We start from the raw sequence: 23,009 nt of genomic DNA, 5'->3' as shown, positions 1-23,009 counted from the left end.
TCACCATCCCATGCGCTGACACGTCACCTCCATATCTCCTCGTCGTTGCCTCTCCACCGTCCTAGGACTCCTAGCTACAAAAACAATATCCCCCAAATCACCCTCTGAAGGTACTTATTTGCAACTAGCATCTCCACAGGGGCTAAAACGAAAATATAAATCAGCAGAGACAGAAGCAACGCAAGGGTAGAAACAGAATATAAACAATTTGCAGGGACCAGTCCGTCATACGCGCGTCGAGACCCCAGGCCATTATTAATGGTAACCGCTTTACCGTAACGGCAATCGCTTCCCCCGCTTCCCTTCGCGCGCACGCCTCCCCCCCCGATTTCGTCGAACACCTCCGCCGCGCGCCCGCGCCATGCCGCCCCCCGCGGCCGCCTCCCGCTCCGGCGCCGGTGCCGGCGAATCCCTCGCGGAGGAAGCAGAGTCCCCGGCGATGCGGCGCCTCCGCCGCCTCTCCCTGCACCTCCTCCAGCCCTCCGATCAGGCGGAAACGTCGCTGGCCCTCGCGGCGTGCGCGGGGCGGTCGCGGCGCGTCGAGGGCGGCGCGGACGTGGCGGCGGCGCTGGCGGCGTACCTCCGCGGGCGGCACCGCGCGGCGCAGTTGAGGTTGTTCGACTTCTTCCGCTCCCGGCCGGACCTGCAGACGCCCGTGGAGCTGACCACGGCGGCGCACCGGGAGCTCTGCTTCCGCCAGCTGCGCGCCCTCGTGCGGGACGCCGGCGTGCGCCCGCTCACGCTCATGGCGAGCGACCCCGCCGAGTACTTCGCCGTCATGGAGGCCGCCGGTGGCGCCGACATCTCCCTCGGCGTCAAGCTCGGCGTCCAGTACAGGTGGGTGTGCTATGCTCTCGCGTGATCTTGACTGCTTGCTAGCGTAATGGTTTGGCGATGATTACTGCTAATTAGATGGTGATGCTTCAACAATCCACAAGTTTCATATGGTTTGTTGATGGAGTTAGAGCAGATGTTCATTGGTGTCGGTTGTTGGTTAAACAGTTAAACAGAGCTGCAGAGGGGTTACAGCTAACAATAGTCAATTTTGCTAGCTGGTGATAATTACAGACAAAATTTTCTTCCTGGACTTGTCAATTCGTTGTGGAATTTTTTATCTGCACGACTTTACATCCCTGCTTTAAGGAAAGCCGTAAATTCAAGAACAGGGTTCATCTAACATGACCAATCATAGATGACGGTACATAGTGACATGGTACTTCATTTATGTGTCAATTAAACCGATCCAGTTGTGTCTACAAATATCTTGTTACTTTTTCTTTATAGAGTGCACATGCAGTCAGTTGTCATATTCACAAGGATTCTAAGGATGGTTACTACTGTGATAGTGAAGTTGCATATATCAGTATCTAAATTTGATTACTCTGAGTTGATGCCTACTGCGCATTGGTGCAAGTAGTTTTCTGTAATAGGGTTTGTGAAAACGAAGTTTTGTTTTGTTCTTTTCATTCCTTCTCCACCTTTTGTATAGAGTACTTATGGGTGTACATGGGATTTCAGTTTCCTCCTGGTGAGTTGTAATCCTTTGCAAACAGATGAGCTGCAATTTTCGAATGCGGGCCTGCTACATTGGTACCCATAAAGAGATAATTGATTCCTCATGATTAATGATTTGTTCAGTACCGGGCATTAATGCTTTGTTCAGTACCGTGCATTCAAAAGCTTGCTTTTGGAAATCTTTCTGATAGGTCGGTTCACGGGCTATTTAATTGGCCTGATGGATGATAACATGTTAAACTGGTTACTTTTTTATCTAACTCATATATTTTTTTTATTTCATTTTGGAGATTAACCCAGCTATAAACTCTGCAGCCTTTTATTATCAATTGCACATCTTAACATGCTTGAATTCACAAAAACATTAGCAGAATCTGTTCAAGTTATTTACTGATTCTATTTACTAGCTACTTCCATCTCTTTATATTGGACTAACTTGGTCTGCTTGTTGATGCAGCCTCTGGGGAGGTTCTATCATAAATCTAGGAACCAAAAAGCATAGGGATAAGTACTTTGATGGCATCGATAATTTGGATTATCCAGGCTGTTTTGCAATGACAGAACTGCATCATGGTTAGCTTCTGCACTTAGTAATTTATCCACTAATTAATTTTATCTCTATTCTTTTGTTGTTTATTTTGAATGGTGCACAGTAGAGCTTGGACCCAGCACCTAAAGCCCTGTTACGCGTTCGAAAGCTCTGTCACCATATTTTCTCTTACATTATTAATCTTTTTCTCAAACAGGATCGAATGTTCAAGCCCTACAGACTACAGCTACGTTTGATTCTGTTACTGATGAGTTCATCATTAACACCCCAAATGATGGCGCTATTAAGTGGTGGATTGGCAATGCTGCAGTTCATGGAAAATTTGCTACTGTCTTTGCAAGGTTAATTTTACCCCTTCAAGGAAAAGGAGGAGAACCTGCTGATATGGGCATTCATGCATTCATTGTCCCCATACGAGACCTTGAAACTCATGCTGTTCTTCCTGGAATCGAGATCAATGATTGTGGGCACAAGATAGGCCTAAATGGTGTAGATAATGGCGCACTGAGATTCCGCTCAGTTAGAATACCCAGAGATAATCTTCTGAACCGATTTGGTGATGTATCACGAGATGGAAAATACACAAGTAGTCTCCCCACTATTAACAAAAGATTTGCAGCAACCCTTGGGGAGCTTGTTGGCGGGCGAGTCGGCATTGCATACTCTTCTGTCGGTGTGCTCAAAGTTGCAGTAACAATTGCTGTGAGGTATGCTCTTCTGCGCCAGCAATTTGGTCCACCTAAGCAACCTGAGATCAGTGTGTTGGATTATCAGTCTCACCAGCACAAACTAATGCCCATGTTAGCATCTTCATATGCGTTTCACTTTGCCACGGTCCAACTGGTCGATAAGTACTCAGAAATGAAGAAAACCAATGATGAGGATCTTATTGCTGATGTGCATATTCTTTCATCCGGGTTGAAAGCCTATGTAACTTCATATACAGCGAAGTCTATAAGCATATGTCGAGAAGCATGTGGTGGTCATGGTTATGCTGCTGTAAATCGTTTTGGAGCTCTGCGCAATGACCATGATATATTCCAAACATTTGAGGGGGACAACACTGTTCTTCTGCAGCAGGTACTTATCAGCACATATCCTTTGCAAAGCCATTTGATGGCTTATTAATTTTTCTTACATTATTATCTGAGTTCAGGGGAGGTTTGGATCAGTTTCTAAAAAATGCTATAAAGTTACTTTTCGTTCAACAATTTGCTTCTTCCCATACTCTTGTAGGTTGCTGGAGATCTCCTGAAGCAATATCAGGAGAAATTTAAGGGAGGGACCCTCTCAGTAACCTGGAATTACTTGAGAGACTCCATGGGTACCTACCTATCCCAGCCTAATCCTGTCACTGCCCGATGGGAAGGGGAAGATCATCTGCGGGATCCTAATTTCCAGCTGGATGCATTCAGGGTAACTCCATTATTCATAGTTACTGAGAGTTCTCTCATGTTCACTTCCTGTACTGATCGGACAAACTTTCTCCCCAGTACCGGACATCTCGGTTGCTACATAGTGTAGCTGCTCGACTTCAGAAGCATAGCAAGACGCTTGGAGGTTTTGGTGCGTGGAATAGGTGTTTGAATCATCTGCTCACACTTGCAGAGTCGCACATTGAGTCTGTCATTCTTGCGAAGTTCATTGAATCGGTTAGAAGGTAAAATTCTAATATCGCATCTGTCATGATTGCATTTTCACACCCAAGCTTTGTTTTTTTTTTCCTTTCTGCTTGAGCTATAGATGTGATTCTGATATAGATATCCTTGACTTTTGCTACTCTGCAACAAATTAATTGGTGTCAAACTGTCCTATCTAAGGCTTCATCATTCAGATGCCTTTCACACCTCTTTTCAAAACTCTGGCAATTTGTTCCGACAACAATTGACAACAAATGCTTATGCAGTTGCCCTGATGAAAAAACACGGGAGGTTTTGAAGCTTGTGTGTGACCTTTACGCACTCGATAGGATCTGGAAAGACATCGGAACATATCGGAATGTAGACTATGTCGCTCCAAACAAAGCAAAGGTCTGTGCTCGTCACTCCTATACAGGAATTTCAGTTCTAACTTCAGACTGGAACCGAAAGTTCAGAATCTGACAGCAGTATTCCCTGTATATCTGCAGGCTATTCACAAGTTAACAGACTACCTTAGCTACCAAGTGAGGCTTGTGGCACAAGAACTCGTCGATGCATTCGATCTTCCAGATCTCATAATTCGTGCCCCAATTGGCATGCAATCGGAGGCCTATGCGCAATACACCCAATATGTCGGCTTCTAGATGATATAATTAACATAGCTTGGATAGTTTTATACATAAACCAAGTTGCAATGAAGTGTATAGATGGGAAAATAAGTTGAGTGCTGGTATACGTAAACTGTAAAGCCTGCCAGATTGCTTTTCTGGTACAAATTCTTTTAATCAGTCTAAAACATGACTGTAGAGCCTTGATGTATGCTTGGTTGGATGCCTGGCAAAAAGAATCACATAATAATTTGTGCAAAATTGTGCCAAACTGCAAGGTGAGTATGAGTCCATGCTGAACTACAGAACTAGTAACAGATTGCCTGTCCTATCACTGTTGTGATGAAGGACAGTCACTAGCCCAACCAGCATCAAAGACAGGTCGCGAGGCTAAAAATAATCCAAAGATTTGAGGCATAAAGATTGTCACTAAATATTAGGCCAAAGATTGTACTATAATCTGATCATCCACAAATTATATACCAAAACACTAGAATTTGTCATCCAGAACAGATATGAAAAAGACATGCCACCATCCACATAGGGCTAAGCAAGTTGAGCATTTGGTCCAACTCTCTTGTAATCATCGTGAGCTATCTCGTAGTTCTGCTTGAGCTCCTCGTAGCACTTCAGTGATGCCTCCGAGAACTTCGTCAGGCGATCAAGAACCATCGTCAGTCTCGACTGCAGCCCTTCAGCTGCCGGTACACTTCCGCTCTTTGCCTCCTCCTGCTCATTGTTCTCCAGCATCCCGCACTCCTGTGACTCACTTTTGGGCTTGCTCTGGTCATCCTGGTGGTCAAATGAGTCACGGAGGAGCTGCATCACATCTTTGATGGACTTGCATAGCTCTTCGGCGGGGAGTGACTCCGTCAGGGTGAGCCAGTCTCTGCATAGGACGAATATTGGTGGGGAGACGGCCTGGCGGGGAGGGAATGAGACCTTGCGCTTTCGCCTGCGTCGGTCTTGGGGTGGCTGCAGGACGCATTTCTGGAGCCATGCGTTGAGGGCCTCGACATACGACTGATGAGCAGTGACCCAGTTCCTGAAGCTGGAGGAAAAGCTGTCCATCTCGTTCCACAGATTCATCGCCGCCTGGCGGTGGTGCTCGCCTTGCTGCGCCGAGGTTGAGCTTTTCACATGGTATGCCAGTGTGATTGTGATGAACTGTTTGTGGTGACATTCCAACATAGATTTCCACATTCTGATTAGCCTGTATGAGGTAAATTCAGTGTTAATAGACAAGATATATGAGCATGGTGTTGTAAAATCAACAGAGTCCAAGATAGATTTTGATCAGACTGAAAGTATAATTGTGCTGTCAGACATCAGAATGTTTAGCAAAACAAGGGGACTTCTGAGAGCAAGTCGTTAATTTTAATCTTCTGATTCTCAGTATTTTACTGTCTTACTGGAAAAACTAAATTTGGAGTGATATTTACATTACATTTCAGATTTACTGATTTTCAGTGATATTTACATTATTTTTCTGATTCTCAGTGATATTTTTTTTATTTACACATACTAGAAAGGATATAAGAAGCAGGATGTTTGCATTCTCAATTGTGGTAAAAGAAACTCAAGATTACGTCTATGCAAAATAATGTTTACTAGGTATATGCTATCACGTATATACCCTTGAATCAGCTCAACGAGCTGTGGCTCCAGTTCTTCATCCCTTATCTTCTCAATTCTTTTGGAGATTGCATCAACAGCTTGAATTGCAACAGATACCCTGGAATGGAGATCCTTTACAACAGCTCTAGTCTTATCAATCAGCTGCGCGTTTAGGTCTCGTGCAAATTGGCGCCGGAGGAGGTTACATTTCTCATCATAGGTCTTTCTCACATTTTCACTTGCCTACATAAACCAAATAATGCAGTAAGCCAGTGACAGTGATTCAATATGCCAACAAGAGTCCAACTGGTAAGTCACTCCCAAATGGCACATTTCAGTATTTCACAACATGAGCCCTATTTTCTTTGCTTGCTACTCCCTCCGTTTTTATTTATAAGGTGTACACACACATCAAGATTCAAACTTTGCAATCTTTGACCAATAATTTTACTATTAATTTTTTTATTTTTATAATGTAAACTTTATATGGTTGGATTCGGAATCAAATATACTATACAATGATTATAAGTTTATAACCATAAACAATATAATATAAGATAAATGAATGGTCAAAGTGAAATTTGGAAGACCGTGCCAAGTCATGCCATGCCTTATAAGCATAGACGGAGGGAGTAGCACTTTAGCACAAGTCGCCTACAAAGTACATTTAAGCTATTACATAAAAAATTGCAAGATTAATAAAGATCAAGTATTACATGTTATCCAGTTATCAACCTTTGTGACAGTATTCCACTTATATGTAAAAAATAACAAGCATTCCATGTAGAGAGGGAACTAATGATGAATTCATGCCAATATGCCATGCAACTAGAAAAGTCTGAGATTGATAAGACTAGCAAGTGTACTTATGATGTACCTTGATTTCATCATATAGTTTTCTCTCCCATGCATGTAGCCTGTCCAATGTAGAAGAGTGGCTTCCAGATACCATGGCAAATTCCTCAACAAAATCACTATTACTGTCATCCACGTCGTCTTTAATTATCGATGTCATGAGTGCACTCTTAGATGATGACGATAGAGATGAGACAGAACGCTTCCATGTGACAACCTTTGAGACATGCTGTGCAGTTTCTACAGAAACATTTAAAATTAGTACTTCAAGCAAACATCGTGATAACAAAGGGAAGAGGACAATCAAAACACCAGTCAGTTACCCTGGTTGAGAATGATATCACGATTGCAGCAGACTCGAAGTGCTGACAAAAATGGGGCAGTTGGTAGCTTGCCTGGAGAACCTAGCATTCGAATAGTAAAACAAATTAAACATTTATTAAAAAATGATAACATGATCCTGAAAAAAATACAAGATATATGCAATCCTCATTATTATCACCTGGTATTTTAGGACATATGTCCAGTCTGATCTTCTTGGTCTCGAGCATTCTGGAAACCTCATTCCCTGCTTCAGCTGCACGTATAAACCGAGTTTCAATGTCCTTCATGCTTGCCACAAAATCTTTTGCTCGATGAGTGATGAACTCTGAAGGATCTTCTGTCTCTGCACACAATTCTTTTTCCATTTCGCTTTCCTCCACCTTTGCAGCAATCTGCTGAGAGGAAGTAGCTTGGGATGAAGTATCCACAGGTTGCCTTTGTTTACTGATCCCACTTTGTTTTGGCTCTCTTTCCTGCTTAGGCACTGCATTATCATCAGGAAGTTCTGTATGCCTTCTTTCAGACACGACTGCTTCTTCTTCTTCTTCTTCTTTCAGCGGCACTACTTCAGCTTCCCTTGACTCTCTCAAACCCTTCAATCTACTGAAGTTCAAGGTTAGCCCATTCTCATTGTTGGAGGATGAGCTACCAGCAGCATCAATGGGATCAAAGAAGTCCCATGAAGTACATAATTCTGGAGGTAATGGTGGCGGGGGCGGCACAAAAGCTGAAACTGGGGATTCTTGCCCAACAAATTCAGCAGCAGATGGATCAATCATGAACGTCAAAGGTGTGGTTCCTGACGCTTTCATGCAATGGATTCTTGTTGAGGGCGGAGTAGTCAATGGACTTGCTCGATGCACCGGAGAGGCAACATTCTCTACTGCATGCGAAGGCGAGGGAGATGCCATAGAAGAATGCGACGGTGACTTATCCACTTCCGAAATAGAGAGTGATGATTCTGGTGAGATCTCAGACTCAGCATACCGCCGCAGTGCTGTCCCAACAGTACGGAGGGATTGAGTATATGATAAGTGCGCTGCTGACAGTGCATCTCTTGAGTCAATGGCTCGCCTGATATGGCGCATCCGATCCTTGCACAGAACCAGGGCATCCTCTCCAGTGGCTTTGGAGGGAGAAGAACCCATGAGTCCCACAGAACTGCAAACCCCCTACTGCAATATACTAGAGACCAGTAGACTCATCGAAATCCAACTACTGCTAACAGCTTCCACCAATTAAAAATCTTGCTTGTGATCAGCAGTGGTTTTTGCTCCCAGATCCTATCAATAACAAAAACAATGGTTGTCAGACTATGGAATATATAAATGTAAATCTAAATTTAACAACATTGACCTAAAACAAACATCAGAACACTTAAATAAATTTAACTAAATACTCCATGTAGGTCCACCGTCCCCAAAGTTGACCAGTTTTCTGCCAACTTGAGCAGGTGTGGACATTTCAGCCACAACAGAGCTTGGCAACAGTCATTTCAGCCAGGCAATTAATCCACTACACAAAAGAGAGAAAACAAGGCAGAATAACTGCCATTGCTCCAAGAGCTCAAACTGAAACATGGTGCAGGTCTAAGAACCAACCACTCATACATCTAAGGGGGGAAAAAGGCAAAGAAACTCTTTTATTCCTTCACTTGATAACAACCTGAAAACGCTCAACACAACAGAAGCCAATGATCAAAGTGTATTTCTTGAAGGTCTGAACCATGATTAAAGCAAGCAGTTCTACGATTAAAGCAAGCAGGAACTGTGCCAGCAAATAAGCTGGACCAAAAGAGTGAGAAAAGGAACCAGGCAAAGCGAGACCTTTCCCCAATTCCAACCTCTGATCAAGCAACTGTGAGAAAAATAAAAAACCACCACCACCTCAAAAAGCAGCACTTCAACACCATGATAATCTGACCGATGCGGCCCCCAAATGCCCAGGAGATGACCAGGGCACTACCCAAATCTTGTTTTTGAGAGTCGAAATTACCATTATCCTACCAGCAAGACGCAATGGGCAAAAGGTGAAAAGCCAAAAGGGGGCCAAATCAGAATATTTCCCCCCTCCCTTTCCTAAACCTGCTCCTCTAATCCAAGCCAATGTGGTCCTGAAGAACCACCATCTCCCCTCCGAATCAGCAATTGGAGCCTCTACGGAGTCAATCAAATGCACCTCACCGAAGAACAAACCAAACCCAAACCCGCCCTAGCATTAACCTAAAACCCGCCCTAAACCACCAGGATTCAGCACACCAAAGAAACCTACTTTCCTCCCCTACCTGACACCCCCAATCCAAGAACCTAGCACCCAAGAATCACAGCCCAAAACAACGACGGGAGAACCTCACTCACCGAGAAAGAAGAAATCCCTTGCGGCGGCGGTGGCACTGCAGCCGGCAGCGGGGACGCGGCAATGCGGCCGCCGCGGCTCAATCCCGTGCGGCGGGTGGCTCACGTGCGCACAGTGGCAAACTGGGGTTTTGGTGGGTTCTTGGTGGCGAGGCAGCAGGGGGTGGGGGGGCGGAGGGGGAGGTACTGCCGCTGCAGTGGCAGTATCAGGAGGTGAGAGTGAAATGTGAAGATCTCTCTTTTGTTCCCGTTTTGCCCTTGGCATTGGCAAATGCGCGGTCTGAAGTGCAGGGGTAAAAGGGTAACTAGCACTGGGCTGTGGGAAAGCTTGCCTGCAATTTGGTCAGTGTGTCACGGTAGTTTTCCTTTTCCTCGGTTACTCTAGGTCTAGGAACTCTGTAAAAAGTCCTGGTAGTAAAAAACTGTTTTGCATGAGAAAAGAAGATCATTTTCACATCAATCGTACAAGGATTTTGCTTGATGCAGACAGCAATTTGTTGAATGGCTCCAACAAACATCCACTAGATGCCGGTTGGTCAAACAATAAGGGGTAAAAATTCAGCAACCATAAAGAAATGACGACTCCCTATTTGGTCAAATGAGGCACAGTCAGCAGTCAACGAGCAACTGGAGTTTAACCGGGTGTTTTGGTCACGGGCAGTACCTGATCAGTCAATTATTGCTCAAACCCTAATAATGAGAATCTCAAGTACGCAAAGATTGCCATGTGGGGACCACATAAAATCTGGCCAGGCGCCTAGACCATTTGGGGTGAGTCATGTGATCTTTTCCATAGACGAGTCTAAAAGAAAAATCTGAGCTTTCAAAAAAAAAAGAAAAATCTGATAATAGCCAGCAATGCATCAGGCCATCAGTAATGCCATCCTAGCAAATGAGAAGCCAAGGCAACCACAAAGCACAGGTTTTTACACAATATGGATGCTGAGTTAGTAAAAAATCACTTCTACATGCAGAAACTCTCTTGTTCTTTCTGGTAACCGGTATTGATACAACGCTGATCGAACAAATCACAAAGAGATTTTGACAATTACATTACAGAGCAGCAAACATAAACTAAAAGTTACAAAATGGTGCACTCCCATTTCATCTTCAGTCTGAGTCGGAATCTTGGGCGGTTGACGATCTAACCCTCCTGTTCTTAGACTCGCTTTCATCATCTTCATCATCGTCGTCTTTCTTCTTCTCATCAATTATTCCTACAATTTTTTTTTGTTTGTGGGGGGGGGGGGGGGGGGGGGGGGGATTAGAATGTTTTCCATTCCAAATTGTGGAATGCTGCTTAAAACGGATTAAGTTGATTACCTTTCATCTTGAGAATATTTTCCAATGCTCTTGTTGAGAAGTCGTCTTTCCTCCCAAGGTCTTCAAACCCAATTAACCGGTCAACAGCAATACCCTTCCTGAAATAGGACATATCTCAGAATTGAAATGGGAAGATTATCCAACAGGCAGCAGTAATAAAAAAGCTTACAAACTTACTTGAACAATATGATGCATGGCAATGTTTTTATTGCCAGTTTGGCCACGAAGAATGGAGCATTCTGCAGTTTGTGATTTATAAGATTAGGCTTCACAATTGTTACAAGAAGTAATTTAAAGCTAACAGTGATAGTATGCAGACTTCAGCATCAAGCTTGACAAATTTTGTTCCAACATAGACTGGAGCAAGGGCCTTCAGATGTTTATCCATGATCCTAGCAAATATTTGAAGAAAATCATTTCCGTAAGTACCAAAAGCAAAAAAAAAATGTATATGTGAAAAAATAGAAGAGAAGTTATGGCATACTTGCAACGGTAAAATTCTCGGTGGTAGAAATGGCATATGACCTTTTCACTGCCAGTAACCTCCCCAAGGAAGTCTCCTTCAGTTATCTCCCTGTATTCACCGTGCCCTTGCCTTTTTAGCACCTCACGCTTCTCAGCCTCTTTCTGTTCCATAGAGAGTTTTGAGGAATAAAGAGGAAATGGCACTTGCATAAGCTTCATAAGTGAACGATGCAGATCAGTACCTTCAGGGCAGCAATTCTCTCTGCGTGCAACTTCTCAAGTTCTGGGTCCTGGTGAGAAGTTCCATGAAATTTGACAACTGACAATATGATACGATACAATGTGCTGTACACAGAAGGCAAATACAAGAGATAAGTAAATAAATGTTTGTGCTTCTACTCACATCCAACAACTCATCAAGATCAACTTCATCATGGCTTGCAGGTGCACCTTGAGCCTTGTCCTTAGCCACCATTTCCTAAGATGGTGTACATCAATGTCAGCATCACAAAATTAAAATCCATAATGGAACACAGAACAAATGCTCTGCATACAATGTGAGAAGCGAAATCCAAAGAAGAAGAAAAGAAAAATGTAATCTGTATCCTATGGCAAGAACTGAAACTGACGGAACAAGATAAGGACACTGCCAAATGCCAACCACAGTACAAAGAGGTAAAAAGTATACCCAAAAAAACAACATAACAGAACTGAACAATTGTCAAAAATAAACAAAATTGCTAAATTAAGTTCTCCATGATAGCCTGGCAATGTTGTACACAGGTGCAATCTATGAAAAACATACATCTTCTGATATATAAAAGGGGTATAAATTGAGGTGGCTTCAAAAATTACCAATTTTTACGACTTCATGTTCCTCAAACAGGCGTTCTAAATTTTCCAATTTCAAGAAAATCCTAGCCATTGCCATAATAAATCACAAAAGACATCACAAAAACACACTATTCTCTAGACTAAACAACATTATAAGTGAGTTTTCCCCCAACATACGGATCACCTAATCAAAGATTAGATATTCCTGAGCAGACCGAGATCTCAAAGGAGAGCAACCCAAACACCAGGATTTGACACCAATAGATACTAACAATTCCAAGGAGGACGACGAACCACGCGCACACCACCCAAAATCCAGAAACCCCAGCTAAACGTATCTCGTTTTCGTAAACCCATGAAATGGGTTTATTCACATGAATTGTTTGCGCATAAAGAGCAATCACTCTATCGGACTCCTGACATGCAGGTGATTCCGGATTGCATGGGTGTACAATCCATTACTCCCATGGATCACACCCCACTCCACTCTCCAACATAACACCCAGATTACATTCGAACTAGCGACCAGAGACTGATCCGCATGAAAACATGCAAGCTTTCCCCCACGGCTCAATTCAGCGCCACGCGGGCCGAAATTAGCAGCTGGTTCCTCAAAAAAAAGAAAGAAATTAGCAGCTGTTCCGCGTGCGACAGCCTCGAGATCCAGGGCGCGGCCGCTGGATACCTCGTCGGCCAACCCCGCAATCCAGCGGCGGGATCAGAGGAGGATCCGCGACAGAGCAAGGCGGCGCAGGGATACTGGGGGTGGGGGATGGCGGGTGATCCAGTGAGTCACCTTCTGGAGGTCGCGGGCGGCGGCGGCGATGACGTTGCCGAAGGCCAGGTTGGAGAGCGTCGACTTCACTGCGTCCGGATCCATGGCTGCTGCCTCCTCCTGTTCCTGCTCGCGCCGGCTTCTCCCTCCTACTCCGCCGCCGCTGCCGCCGCTGCGCCTCGCCGGATTTGCTTCGGTTTCGTGGGGGAACGAGGAGCGAAGCGGAAGTGAGCTGCGGCGGCCTCGGTGGCAGAAGTTCTTCTTCATTACTCTCGCTTCGGTAGAAATGGGCCCATTGGGCCAAAATATTTAAGCCCAATAGGCCTGATTTCCAAGTTGGTTTGGAAAAACTTGGGCTTGAGTTTTAGCCATTTTTCCAGTCCAAAAAAAAAAAGTTCTATCCATTTTTTATTTCTTTTCAAGGCGATGAAATCGTCACTCGTCAGTAGTCAAACTGCAAAAAAATTTAATATTCTGAGTGTAGAATATCATGAAGTATGAGTGAATTTGGTAGATGGGAGGGCCCAGCTGCAGAATTTGAGTGAAAAAGGGTGGATTTTGCAAGCATACCACGGGGTCAAATCCCAGTTTGCTATTTTGGCACTGGATGTCTCTGACAGGTGGGACAAGGACCCCCTGTCATCGAGGCACCCAACTTTAAAATAGCAAACTGGAGGGTTGACTATCAGGTGCGTTGCAATTTTCTCAAAAAAAAAATATACCGGATCATACCAGGATTCCAGTTTGTCCTTCTGACTGAACAAAATGAAATATGTGAGTATTCCTGCCAAAATTACTTGCGAAGGTCACGCACAGACTTCGGTTAAGTAAGCCATTCACTTGGTATAAAATTTACGGTTTTGTCAGGCAGAATTTTTCCCGTTACAATGTACAAAAGAAGAGAACAACATTTCCACATCTCGCCGCAGAAACCTTGGAACGCCTGGACTTCCTGCTATGTATGATTGGAACGCCTCCTGTACAGCTGGGTGATGCCGCGCTGAGTCCTAACTTAGGTCATCATCATCTGCCGTTGACATGATGGCGTGAGCTATTATAGAAGCCCCAGAGACTTGAGCTGGCTGATGTGCTCTGCGGGGAGTGGCGGAGGACACCAGTCTGTGCGCTCACCATCGACATCCTCTACGACATATTCCTGGGAAGACACGAAACTGGATTTGAGTAAAACCATGGTAGATATGCTGGCAGAGGAATTAACAGTGGCACCCACCTTGGTTAGCATTCGTTTGGCGAGAATGTGGTAGTGCCGCTGCCAGATCCGCTGGCCAACCATTGTCGCTACCAGGACGCTGTAGAATATGCCAATAACTGTGAAAAGCCCGAGCACAATCACCCCCATGATAAGGAGCAATGGTAGCCCAGCTTCCCCAGCGCCTCCCAAACAACCACCACATTCTCCAGCTGTAGTTGCGCAACCTTCAAAACACGTAGTGCAGTCGGTCCACATGCAAAGTGTGCCCGGAAGATGGCAATCTGCGCACATCCTGAAATAGAAAAAGTGTGGGTACATTATGAATGGCTAGTACTAATACCACGATTGCAAAAGAAAAGGTATGTCAAACATCATTTCAAGACGCACACAATGAAACATGCCTTTTGGGTCCAGAAATTGTGCAAGTGCTGCAACAGTCCATATATATCTTTTATGAAGTGTAGCATCCATTCCATTATTTAAACAACAAACAGTAAATGCACTCTTTGTTACTTTTGGGTCATATTTTGTGCATCACATTTCAATCTAAAAAATTGTGGACTACATTAACTATATTGACCTATTCTTTTCAGGGTTGAGGGACAGCTTTAGCTTTAAGACAGTAATTTCATGTGTGAGCTAATTGAAGCATACCCTGGCTGACAGCAGCAAAGACATAGTTCTCGACAAGGCTGAGCCAAGTCATTTCGAACTCTTCGATCATAACAAGTTATGAAGCATCCTGATAACCCCAACAAAGCAAAAAACAATAATGCACCTGCAATCAAGACATAAGTCTGCATCAGTACAGAAAAACATTGTGTGCAGAGATGACCTGCTATAGTTTTCCCAAACAGCCACGCACAAACAGGTCAAAGTAGTAACAATGGAATGATTAAGTAGTTTACCACATATGTAATAAAAACTAACTTCATTGTCAAAACCCCAGGCTGTCCTCAACCAATATTGCTGGTACCCATCAATAAAATGTACCAGATATGCCAATGCAGAGATGACCTGGATGAAGGAATAAGAAAATACTACTGATCACTCAATATAATACAATCGATGGATACTGAATGAAATAACATTTCGAAGACTCACCATCTGAACTAGGGCAAAGATGAATAGTATATCTCTAGTAACAAAGAAACGAAACTTTAATGTTCGCCATTTCCTGTCAGTGTGGGAATGAACCCTCAAGTAATATGGAGCCTTGCAGGTGGTGCAATGAGAAAATGCAAATCCCTCCTGTGTAGGAAGAAGCATCAAAGCATGGTAAGTTACCAATTTGAAAGAAAATCAACAATTCAATTGCAGAAGAAAGCTCCAGGAAAAGATATAATATTTAATTTTCATTGCACAAAAGATTTCACATGTTCAAGGTTGGCTTTGCAGAATAAAAAAGGTGTGTCCTTTCTAATGCAAACCGTCTACATTTGTCATAAGTAACATAATCTTAGCATAACCTGAATCATCCAAGTTCAACTTACAACCCCATCTGAGACTCCATATGCAGTTACCTACCAGCACAACTTCCAAATGGATGTAGACATTCCAACATCCTAACAGAAGCAGGATTCGCAATACTAACTACCAGATTTTGACCTGTGAACCCCTGTCTAACCACTATGACACCCACATTTGGAATTTTCAGATGAAGAGTAAATTATAAGCTAAAGAAACGAGAAAACTGACCTAACTGTTACTACTCAATCAAACAACTTTTCTGAAAGCAAAAAACCAGCAGGAAAAGTCTTCACAAAACACAGAAATTGACAAACTTTACAAAACTACCCTTTTTGGTCAACTCAAATAATGCCATGTCAAAATTTTGCTTTAATCTGATTGAGCAAGAACTTTGTTCCATACGGTGTATGTAAATGGCAGGCCATAAATTTCTAGTCAACAATGAACAAGGATATAGAAAGCCAGATTGAGAAAGCTTTTTATCAGATTATTGTTATTTGTAAAAGTTTGGAATTTATATTTATACAATCAAAACTTACATCAAACATAGATCCAACTGCTAGAATTTGTCAGATAAACGAATAGTTCAAGATATTTGTAGGAAAAAGAACCTAACGCATAAAACACAATTAGCAATCAAAATTATGTTACCAATCTATCAAACTGACTAGGGCACAGTCAAATTTAGTTACATTTCTTAGGGCTAATAAAAATGAAAATTATGGAAACATACAATGCACCTTGTTAAAAGCTATACCTAGTTATTTTGATCTGAACAGAACAAGTGAAGCTTTGTAAACATGAGACGATCCCATTTCACTGTTATATGGATTAAACACAATATGGCATTAACCAAACATAGAAACAGATTGAAAAATGGCATGAAAAGGAAGTCGATATCTAATCCAATGTATCCGATAGACAAAAATGTAGAGGAATTAAAAGTCTGTATCTGTCATCTCAGACTAGGTAGCAACTAATGTCTCATGACTCACTACTACATAAAAACAATTATTTTGACAATCATATCTATATTCTATACACAGAACCACCTCAAGAAGGTAAAGCTTCCGTGAAAAAATACCACAGCAGCAACCTTCATCACCCTTCTCGTAACACAAAAACACCACTGCAGCTCAACGCAAAGAATGAGGTCAAAAGAATCGACAATATCTACAAGGGATGCTGGCTCACCCAAATCCTAAACAACAGCAAACCACAATGACAAGCTATCACATCTAAGCACACATCAAGAAGATAAATCCTCCGCACATTCACAGGATCAAACAAACGGAGTAACAGTTTCAACCTTCGCCGGATTCATCATGCAATTCAATCAATTGCTGCACTTGGAAGCCACTAAATTAGCTAACCACGGAAAATGCCCATTTTGCCCGATTTCCACCCAAACCCTGAGCATCGCGGAGGAGAAGGGGAGCGGCGCTCACCTTCACCGCCCTCCAGTGGTCGAGGCAGTCGCGGTGCACGTACTTGGACGTCCCCTTGCACTTGCACGGCGCGATGAAGTCCCTCCCTGCACACCCCACACGAACCAGTGAGATCCCCTCCGCACTACCAGAAACAGCCACCCAAAAAATCAGGAGACAAAAGTAGCAGGCAGCAGCGGGCACGCGGCCGCGGAGCCTCCCTCACCGTCGGTCTCGAGGCAGATCCGGCACTGCAGCTGGTCCCCGCCCCCGCCCGCCTCCAGGTCGATCTCCGACGGCGGCGGGATCAGCGGCGACGACGCCTTCTTCTCCTCCATCGCCCGCCCGCCCGCCCCGCCGCTCCTCCTCCTCCCTGCCGCCCCCAAAACCAGCGCGGGCACCGCCTCTAGCACCTCCTCCTCGGCGCCGCGCCCATCCGAATCCTCCCCGCCCTAGCGCTCCTCCGCGCCCCCCACCGCTTCGACCGAACCGAATCGAATCGAGGCGACGGGACGAGGAGGTTGGGAGAGGAGGAGACGAGCTGTAGTTAGGTGCGCGTGCGCGTGCGGGTGGTGGACTAGCGCCGAAGCGAGGTATAGCATCCTCCCGCGACGCGGCGGCGGGCTAGCCGCAGGAGAATGACGCGCGGGGCCCTCATGGGACGGCCGGCGCGGGCCCGAAGTGTCAGTGGGCGTGGGTGGGGTGGCCGGGCGCCCGTGCGCGGGCGGAATGGTTGACCGGGCAGCGGGAAGCTTCGCGGTCGGGGGGAGGGGATTGGCTGCTGGTGCGGGCGGCGGGTGGGTTAGGTTGGGCCGCGATGGGCTAGTGGGCCGGGTAAGTCTTCTCATTAGGCTATATAGGCCTGCTTGACAGCATCGAAGATGTGGCAATGTGGGTGGGCCGACGCGTCTTTCTGCTTCTCGGCCCGAGCAAGCCTCTCACTCCACCTGCTTCTATTGGCCTGCCCACCGACGACACGCACACATCCGCTCCTGGCCCCGGCATTCTCCACCGCTCCGCTGCCCGGAGCAGGAGGAGCACGCGTGACGCGCCGGCGCCGGCGCCGCCGGATCGCCGGGATCCGCCGGACCCCTCCGCTCCCGTTGGATCTCGGTATTGTCCTCTTCCTCCCTCTGCCGCTCAACTCGTTCCCATGCTCCGCGATGCGTCCGACGTATATATTGCCCCTCGCGCGCGGGGGCTCGCATCGCGTATGCCCGCGCCGTGTTGGTAAGGTTTCGGTTGGGTGCACGTGCACATGCCGCAGCCCGTCCCCATCTCCCGTTCGCTTGCCCTTGCAAACAAAAATTTGGTGGTATATTGTGGTTTTTAGCCTAGATCTAGATCCGCACTTTTTCATTCAGTAGGGTTGGTAAACTTCGCGTTTCATGTCCTTGTCAGATGCATGTTAAATCCGTATTCCAGAACGTGTGCTGCACATGATTTATCATTATTTATTAGGATGCCTAATTCCTTTGATTTGTAGTGCTGATACGACATGGTTTTCGTACACCGAGCTTCTCGGATTTAATAATCATCTAAAATGGAAATAAAGTTAAGCCAATGCTGTACACCGAGCTTGGGTCCGTGCCAATGCTGTGGTCCTAGTATTGTTTTGACATGTGTCCATTCAGATGATGTTTTGATTTCATTGAGCATACGCTGCCCGGCACGTGTAGCGTGTATCCGAGCTCAATTTTGCTGTTCTTTTGTTTTCAGTTATCCCAATGCTATTGTCGAGACAAAAGACATGTGGTTGTTATTAACTCAACAGCTTAGTTGTCACTACTCTGTATGCAATTATGCGTTCTTTGTGAGTAGATTTAGATTGAAGCATTTGCCACATGTAGTGATGATGGTTATATCTATAATTTATTCATGTCGGTTTCTATACTTCCATTTCTGGCTCCTGCATCTATTTTTAACAGTACCTACAACTGGAAAGACGTGTACACGTGTACTGGTTCCAGATGAACGATGTAGCCTCGCTGACACATGTCCTGTTCCTCTTTTTCTCTGATTTCAGAAGCACCTCAGCCCCATGAAGGGGGCACCGAGTCCGTGGTCGGAGATCCCGCCGGAGCTCGCTGGCCTCGTGCTCCACCGCTTGCATGCCCACATAGACCGTGTCCGCTTTGCTGCTGTGTGCAAACAGTGGCGCTCCGCTGCGCAGCAGGTCCCCCTGCCTCCGCCACTACCAGTGCTCGCACTCAAGGATGGGACCTTCTATAGCATGCCCCGGGGCGAGCCGCTCCACTTCCCTGGCTGTGACGGTGGCTTCGTCATGGCTTCTGGTAACTGGCTGGTGTACAATCGCTTGCACTGCTTGCTCTTGGTGGACCCCTTCTCTGGCGCCACCATGACCCTTCCTGCACTGCGTAGCATTTATCCACTGGAGGAGAGCATGGACATGGTCGTGGTCAAACTAATTGAGTGCTCACCCCACCTCATCGCTGCACTGTTCAAGGGTGGCCGTAACTTTTGGATTGCAGTGTGCCAACCAGGAGACTCCTCGTGGTCAGCAGCACAGAAGCTGCCTATGGGGATTTTGGACATTGCATTCTACCAGGAGAAGCTCTACGCCCTCAGTTTTCTCCAGGACCTCTTTGCTCTTGACATAAGCGTTGATGACAACACTGGCAATCCACAGGTTGCTCTGATTGGAAGGGTCATCAAGGGTGGTTACATTTACCTTGACCACAACTTCATGAGGGTGCTCTACCTGATTGAGTCCCGTGGCTCATTGCTGATGGTGCGTAGAAGCATTTTCCATGAGCACGGCCATGGCAAAGGACAGATACACACTTTTGCTGAACAGTGTGAGCCTGAGCTTGCAGTATTTGAGCCTGACTTTGGACAGTCACGGTGGACCAATGCAATGACTGTCGGGGACGATCAGGTGCTGTTTCTAGGGACGTTTTCCAGGGCTGTTTGCATGCCTCTGTGTGATTCGCAGGACAAGCGCATGTGGCTCTTGGATGACTACAGGAGGGATCATTGTGATGGCGAGACATGTTCTGGCACCGGTGACATGAGAATCGGCAAGTATTCCTGCCCCCTGCCAATGATCTCGTGGAGGGCCCACAATCTTTGTGCCGGTGCAGTGTGGCTCTTCCCTTCAAACTGATGCTGTTTGGTTACAACAAGAAGCTGTTAAGTGCATTGGTATTGTCCTCTCGTGGTACGGCGGCCTGCTAACTTGCCATTTGATGATTGTGCCATGCTCAACTTTGTGAAGTTTTTTTATGAACCTTATGGTATGATCCGATCAATTTTTATTGGTCTATTCCGTTATCTTAACTTTGAGGGAGTATTGAACTGGGGATGTGTTGATTTTATTTCGAAACTTTGTTATCTTGGACTATTGTAGGTGATAAGACTCTTAGTGTGTTATGTGCTCCCTACCACCACCATGCTGTTATGATCCTTGTGTGAACTAAGGCAAACTTTTGATGTAAGCATCCTGTGGCTCTTGTGAGATGTTTCTGCTGGGAAAACTATGTCAAACAAATATTTTGTCTAGCTCTGGCATACTTCTTGTGTGGAGATGAGGTATATGCGTGCCAAACTTGCACCACAGAGTTGCCAGGCTTTATACCAGTCCTTAAGAAATATGAATGAAACTCTTGAAATGTCTCGTGTGATAATTATGGATTGTTCGTTTTGTGCTCAGAGTTCGACGTGTTGCCTCTCTGTGCGCTCGCGCGCGGGGGATCGCATATGCCCGCGCCGTGCCGCCGTCTAGAGCGTTTCTGGCTGGGGGCATATGCCTCAGCCCGTTCCCCTCTCCGTCTTCCCGCACCCTTGCAAAAGTTGTTGCATATCCTGGATCTTAACCTGGATCCTTTCCTTTTCATTCAATAGGGTTACGGACCATTGATTCGTGCTGTGGGCTTCTGGATTTACTCAAAAGTAAAAGGAAATGGTGATCTTTTTCAACCACTGGAGTTTTATTTGTATACGTTTGCTGTCCTTGCCAGATGCATGCTAAATCCCTGTCATAGATAGCATTGTTAGGACGCCAAATTTCTTTGATTCATACTGTGGATGTGTACCGTGGTTTTTGTATGTGGAGATGCTCTGATTTAATTTGCCTGAAATAGTAATCAAATTAGGCGTGGCTCCATGACAATGATGCCATCTTAGTTTTGTTTAGCATAGCATGTGTCCCTGATGATGAGGTTTAAAATCAAGCCTGAGCATATATTCATGTCAATGGTGTGTGTTAGTTTCATTGAGCATATGCTGCCTGGCACGTTTAGTGTGAATCCAAGATTATTTTGCTCTTCTTTTCTTTTCATCAGCTGTCCAAATGCTAATGCGAAACTAAAGGCACATGGTTGTTATTGACGCCATGCCTTAATTTCCACTACTCTGCATGCACTCTTTTTGAGTAGATGGATGGACCTTTAGTTTCCATACTTCTATTTGGAGCCCACATGGACCGTGTCCGCTTTGCTTCTGTGTGCAAACAGTGGTGCTCCGACACGCAGCAGGTCCCCCTGCCTCCGCCGCTACCGCTGCTCGCACTCAAGGCCTTCTGGTATGATCTAGTCAATAGACCTAGGTCACCTCCAAATCCTAACCAAATCCTAATTTTGGCACTATGCAAAAAGAAGATTCTTCATCACATCAAACTTGCGGTACATGCATGGAGTACTAAATGTAGACGAAATTAAAAAATAATTGCACAGTTTTGTTATACTTTGCGAGACGAATCTTTTGAGCCTAATTAGTCAATATTTAGACAATAATTCACAAAAACAAACGAAACGCTACAGTGTTGCTACAGTAATTTTGACGCTACAGTAATTTTGACGCTACAGTGTTGGACAACTAAAGTAATTTTGACGCTCCAAAGTTGGACAACTAAACAAGGCCCTAATCTGTTAGCATAACTTTAAGGTAGTATTAAGCTGGGGAAGTCCGACATGTCGACTTTGTCTCGAAACTTTGTTATCTTGGATCTTTTGTAGGGAAGCAAGGCTCGAGAGGTTTATGTGTTCCTCATCATGCTGTTATGATCCTTATGTCAACCAAAGGCTAACTTTTGATGTAATCATCCAGTGGCTCTTGTGAGATGTGTCTGTTGAGATTGTTTGTCCTGGGAGCAAGCTATGTCCAACAAATATTTTTTTCTATCCCTGACTTATTTCTTGTATGTAAGTGAGGCATGTTTGCCAATTGGCAGCATCAGGGTCGTCAGGTTCCAGATCATCTCACCACCTTTAGCTTAGCGCTGGAAAAGGCCGATGGTCCCTCTGGAACAAGTCAATCTTGGAAGAAATATAACTGAAACTCTGTAGGAAATTTTCATGTGTGAAACCCTATGGATTGGGTGATTTATGTTCGAGATTCTTATACGGAACTCGTATATATTTTTGTGAATTTTGAACATGAGATGGAATCTATCTTCTTTTTATAACATTCACCACTGAGATCAAGTTGATCTCATTGTACGTACAACAAATGAGCGCATTGATGAGAATGGCCAATGTGAGTACATGAGAAAACACAAGCCCATGCTCTTTTGATCTGGTGCATTTTTGGCGTGGCGTACTTGGGCGGGGCTTCCCTTTAGCTGTTCGCACATTGGGTGAAGGGATGCTCCCTCCCGCCGTAATCCATGTCCGTGGTGCTCTCCTCCTCGAGGTTGGTCTTGACGGCAGCGCTGGAGAAGCCGACCACCCGCATAACTCGGCTCACACTGGGGTCGTCGAGGATGGAAATGATGAGCTGGTCCAGCTCGACCTTGATGGTCAGCATAGGCTGCTGTTGCTGCGGCGGCGAGGTGGATGGCGGGCGGCGGCCGCGGCCGCGGCTGCAGCTCGACGCAGTCGCGGCGCTGGGTGGCCTGCGCGCGCTTGAGCGCGGCGACGAGCGCGTTGGACAGCGTCGGGCTTGGCTGGTGGAGGATGGACGCCGCGATGGATGTGGACGACGTGCGGCGGAGGAGGAGGACGGCGACGAGAGCGGCGAGCCCAGCACCCGCATTGGCCGTGGGGAGCCGGTTGAGCGCGACGTTGAAGCAGAGCTCCA

General features: G+C 45.4%; 5 protein-coding genes across 5 annotated transcripts; 2 read left to right on the top strand and 3 right to left on the bottom strand.

Moving 5' to 3' along the window:
* Positions 1-307: 307 nt before the first annotated feature.
* On the top strand, positions 308-4,574 carry LOC117867084 (acyl-coenzyme A oxidase 2, peroxisomal). Its single transcript, XM_034751415.2, has 7 exons — positions 308-837; positions 1,973-2,088; positions 2,262-3,145; positions 3,302-3,481; positions 3,559-3,725; positions 3,972-4,095; positions 4,194-4,574. The coding sequence occupies exons 1-7, from the start codon at positions 362-364 to the stop codon at positions 4,347-4,349; spliced, it is 2,103 nt and encodes a 700-aa protein (XP_034607306.1). The 5' UTR covers positions 308-361; the 3' UTR covers positions 4,350-4,574.
* Positions 4,575-4,721: 147 nt separating this feature from the next.
* On the bottom strand, positions 4,722-9,635 carry LOC117867083 (uncharacterized). Its single transcript, XM_034751414.2, has 6 exons — positions 9,467-9,635; positions 7,288-8,392; positions 7,109-7,189; positions 6,808-7,025; positions 5,950-6,173; positions 4,722-5,526 (listed from the first exon to the last, which is right to left on the bottom strand). Exons 2-6 carry the CDS (start codon positions 8,255-8,257, stop codon positions 4,860-4,862), a joined length of 2,160 nt encoding a protein of 719 aa, XP_034607305.1. The 5' UTR covers positions 8,258-8,392; positions 9,467-9,635; the 3' UTR covers positions 4,722-4,859.
* Positions 9,636-10,370: 735 nt separating this feature from the next.
* On the bottom strand, positions 10,371-13,106 carry LOC117867087 (thioredoxin domain-containing protein PLP3B). Its single transcript, XM_034751418.2, has 8 exons — positions 12,882-13,106; positions 11,655-11,729; positions 11,494-11,541; positions 11,271-11,413; positions 11,106-11,178; positions 10,964-11,025; positions 10,787-10,884; positions 10,371-10,680 (listed from the first exon to the last, which is right to left on the bottom strand). Exons 1-8 carry the CDS (start codon positions 12,963-12,965, stop codon positions 10,574-10,576), a joined length of 690 nt encoding a protein of 229 aa, XP_034607309.1. The 5' UTR covers positions 12,966-13,106; the 3' UTR covers positions 10,371-10,573.
* A 572-nt stretch (positions 13,107-13,678) lies between these two features.
* Positions 13,679-17,520, bottom strand: LOC117867086 (uncharacterized). The gene is made up of 7 exons (XM_034751417.2): positions 17,197-17,520; positions 16,992-17,077; positions 15,178-15,324; positions 14,982-15,090; positions 14,728-14,851; positions 14,092-14,365; positions 13,679-14,016 (listed from the first exon to the last, which is right to left on the bottom strand). Exons 1-7 carry the CDS (start codon positions 17,306-17,308, stop codon positions 13,915-13,917), a joined length of 954 nt encoding a protein of 317 aa, XP_034607308.1. The 5' UTR covers positions 17,309-17,520; the 3' UTR covers positions 13,679-13,914.
* Positions 17,521-17,923: 403 nt separating this feature from the next.
* LOC117867085 (F-box protein At2g14290) lies at positions 17,924-20,492 on the top strand. Its single transcript, XM_034751416.2, has 2 exons — positions 17,924-18,083; positions 18,997-20,492. Exon 2 carries the CDS (start codon positions 19,012-19,014, stop codon positions 20,095-20,097), a length of 1,086 nt encoding a protein of 361 aa, XP_034607307.1. The 5' UTR covers positions 17,924-18,083; positions 18,997-19,011; the 3' UTR covers positions 20,098-20,492.
* Positions 20,493-23,009: the final 2,517 nt, after the last annotated feature.

The sequence above is a fragment of the Setaria viridis genome, chromosome 8, assembly GCF_005286985.2.
Source record: "Setaria viridis chromosome 8, Setaria_viridis_v4.0, whole genome shotgun sequence".
NCBI lineage: Eukaryota > Viridiplantae > Streptophyta > Magnoliopsida > Poales > Poaceae > Setaria > Setaria viridis.
This window is presented reverse-complemented; position numbering and strand designations above follow the sequence as displayed.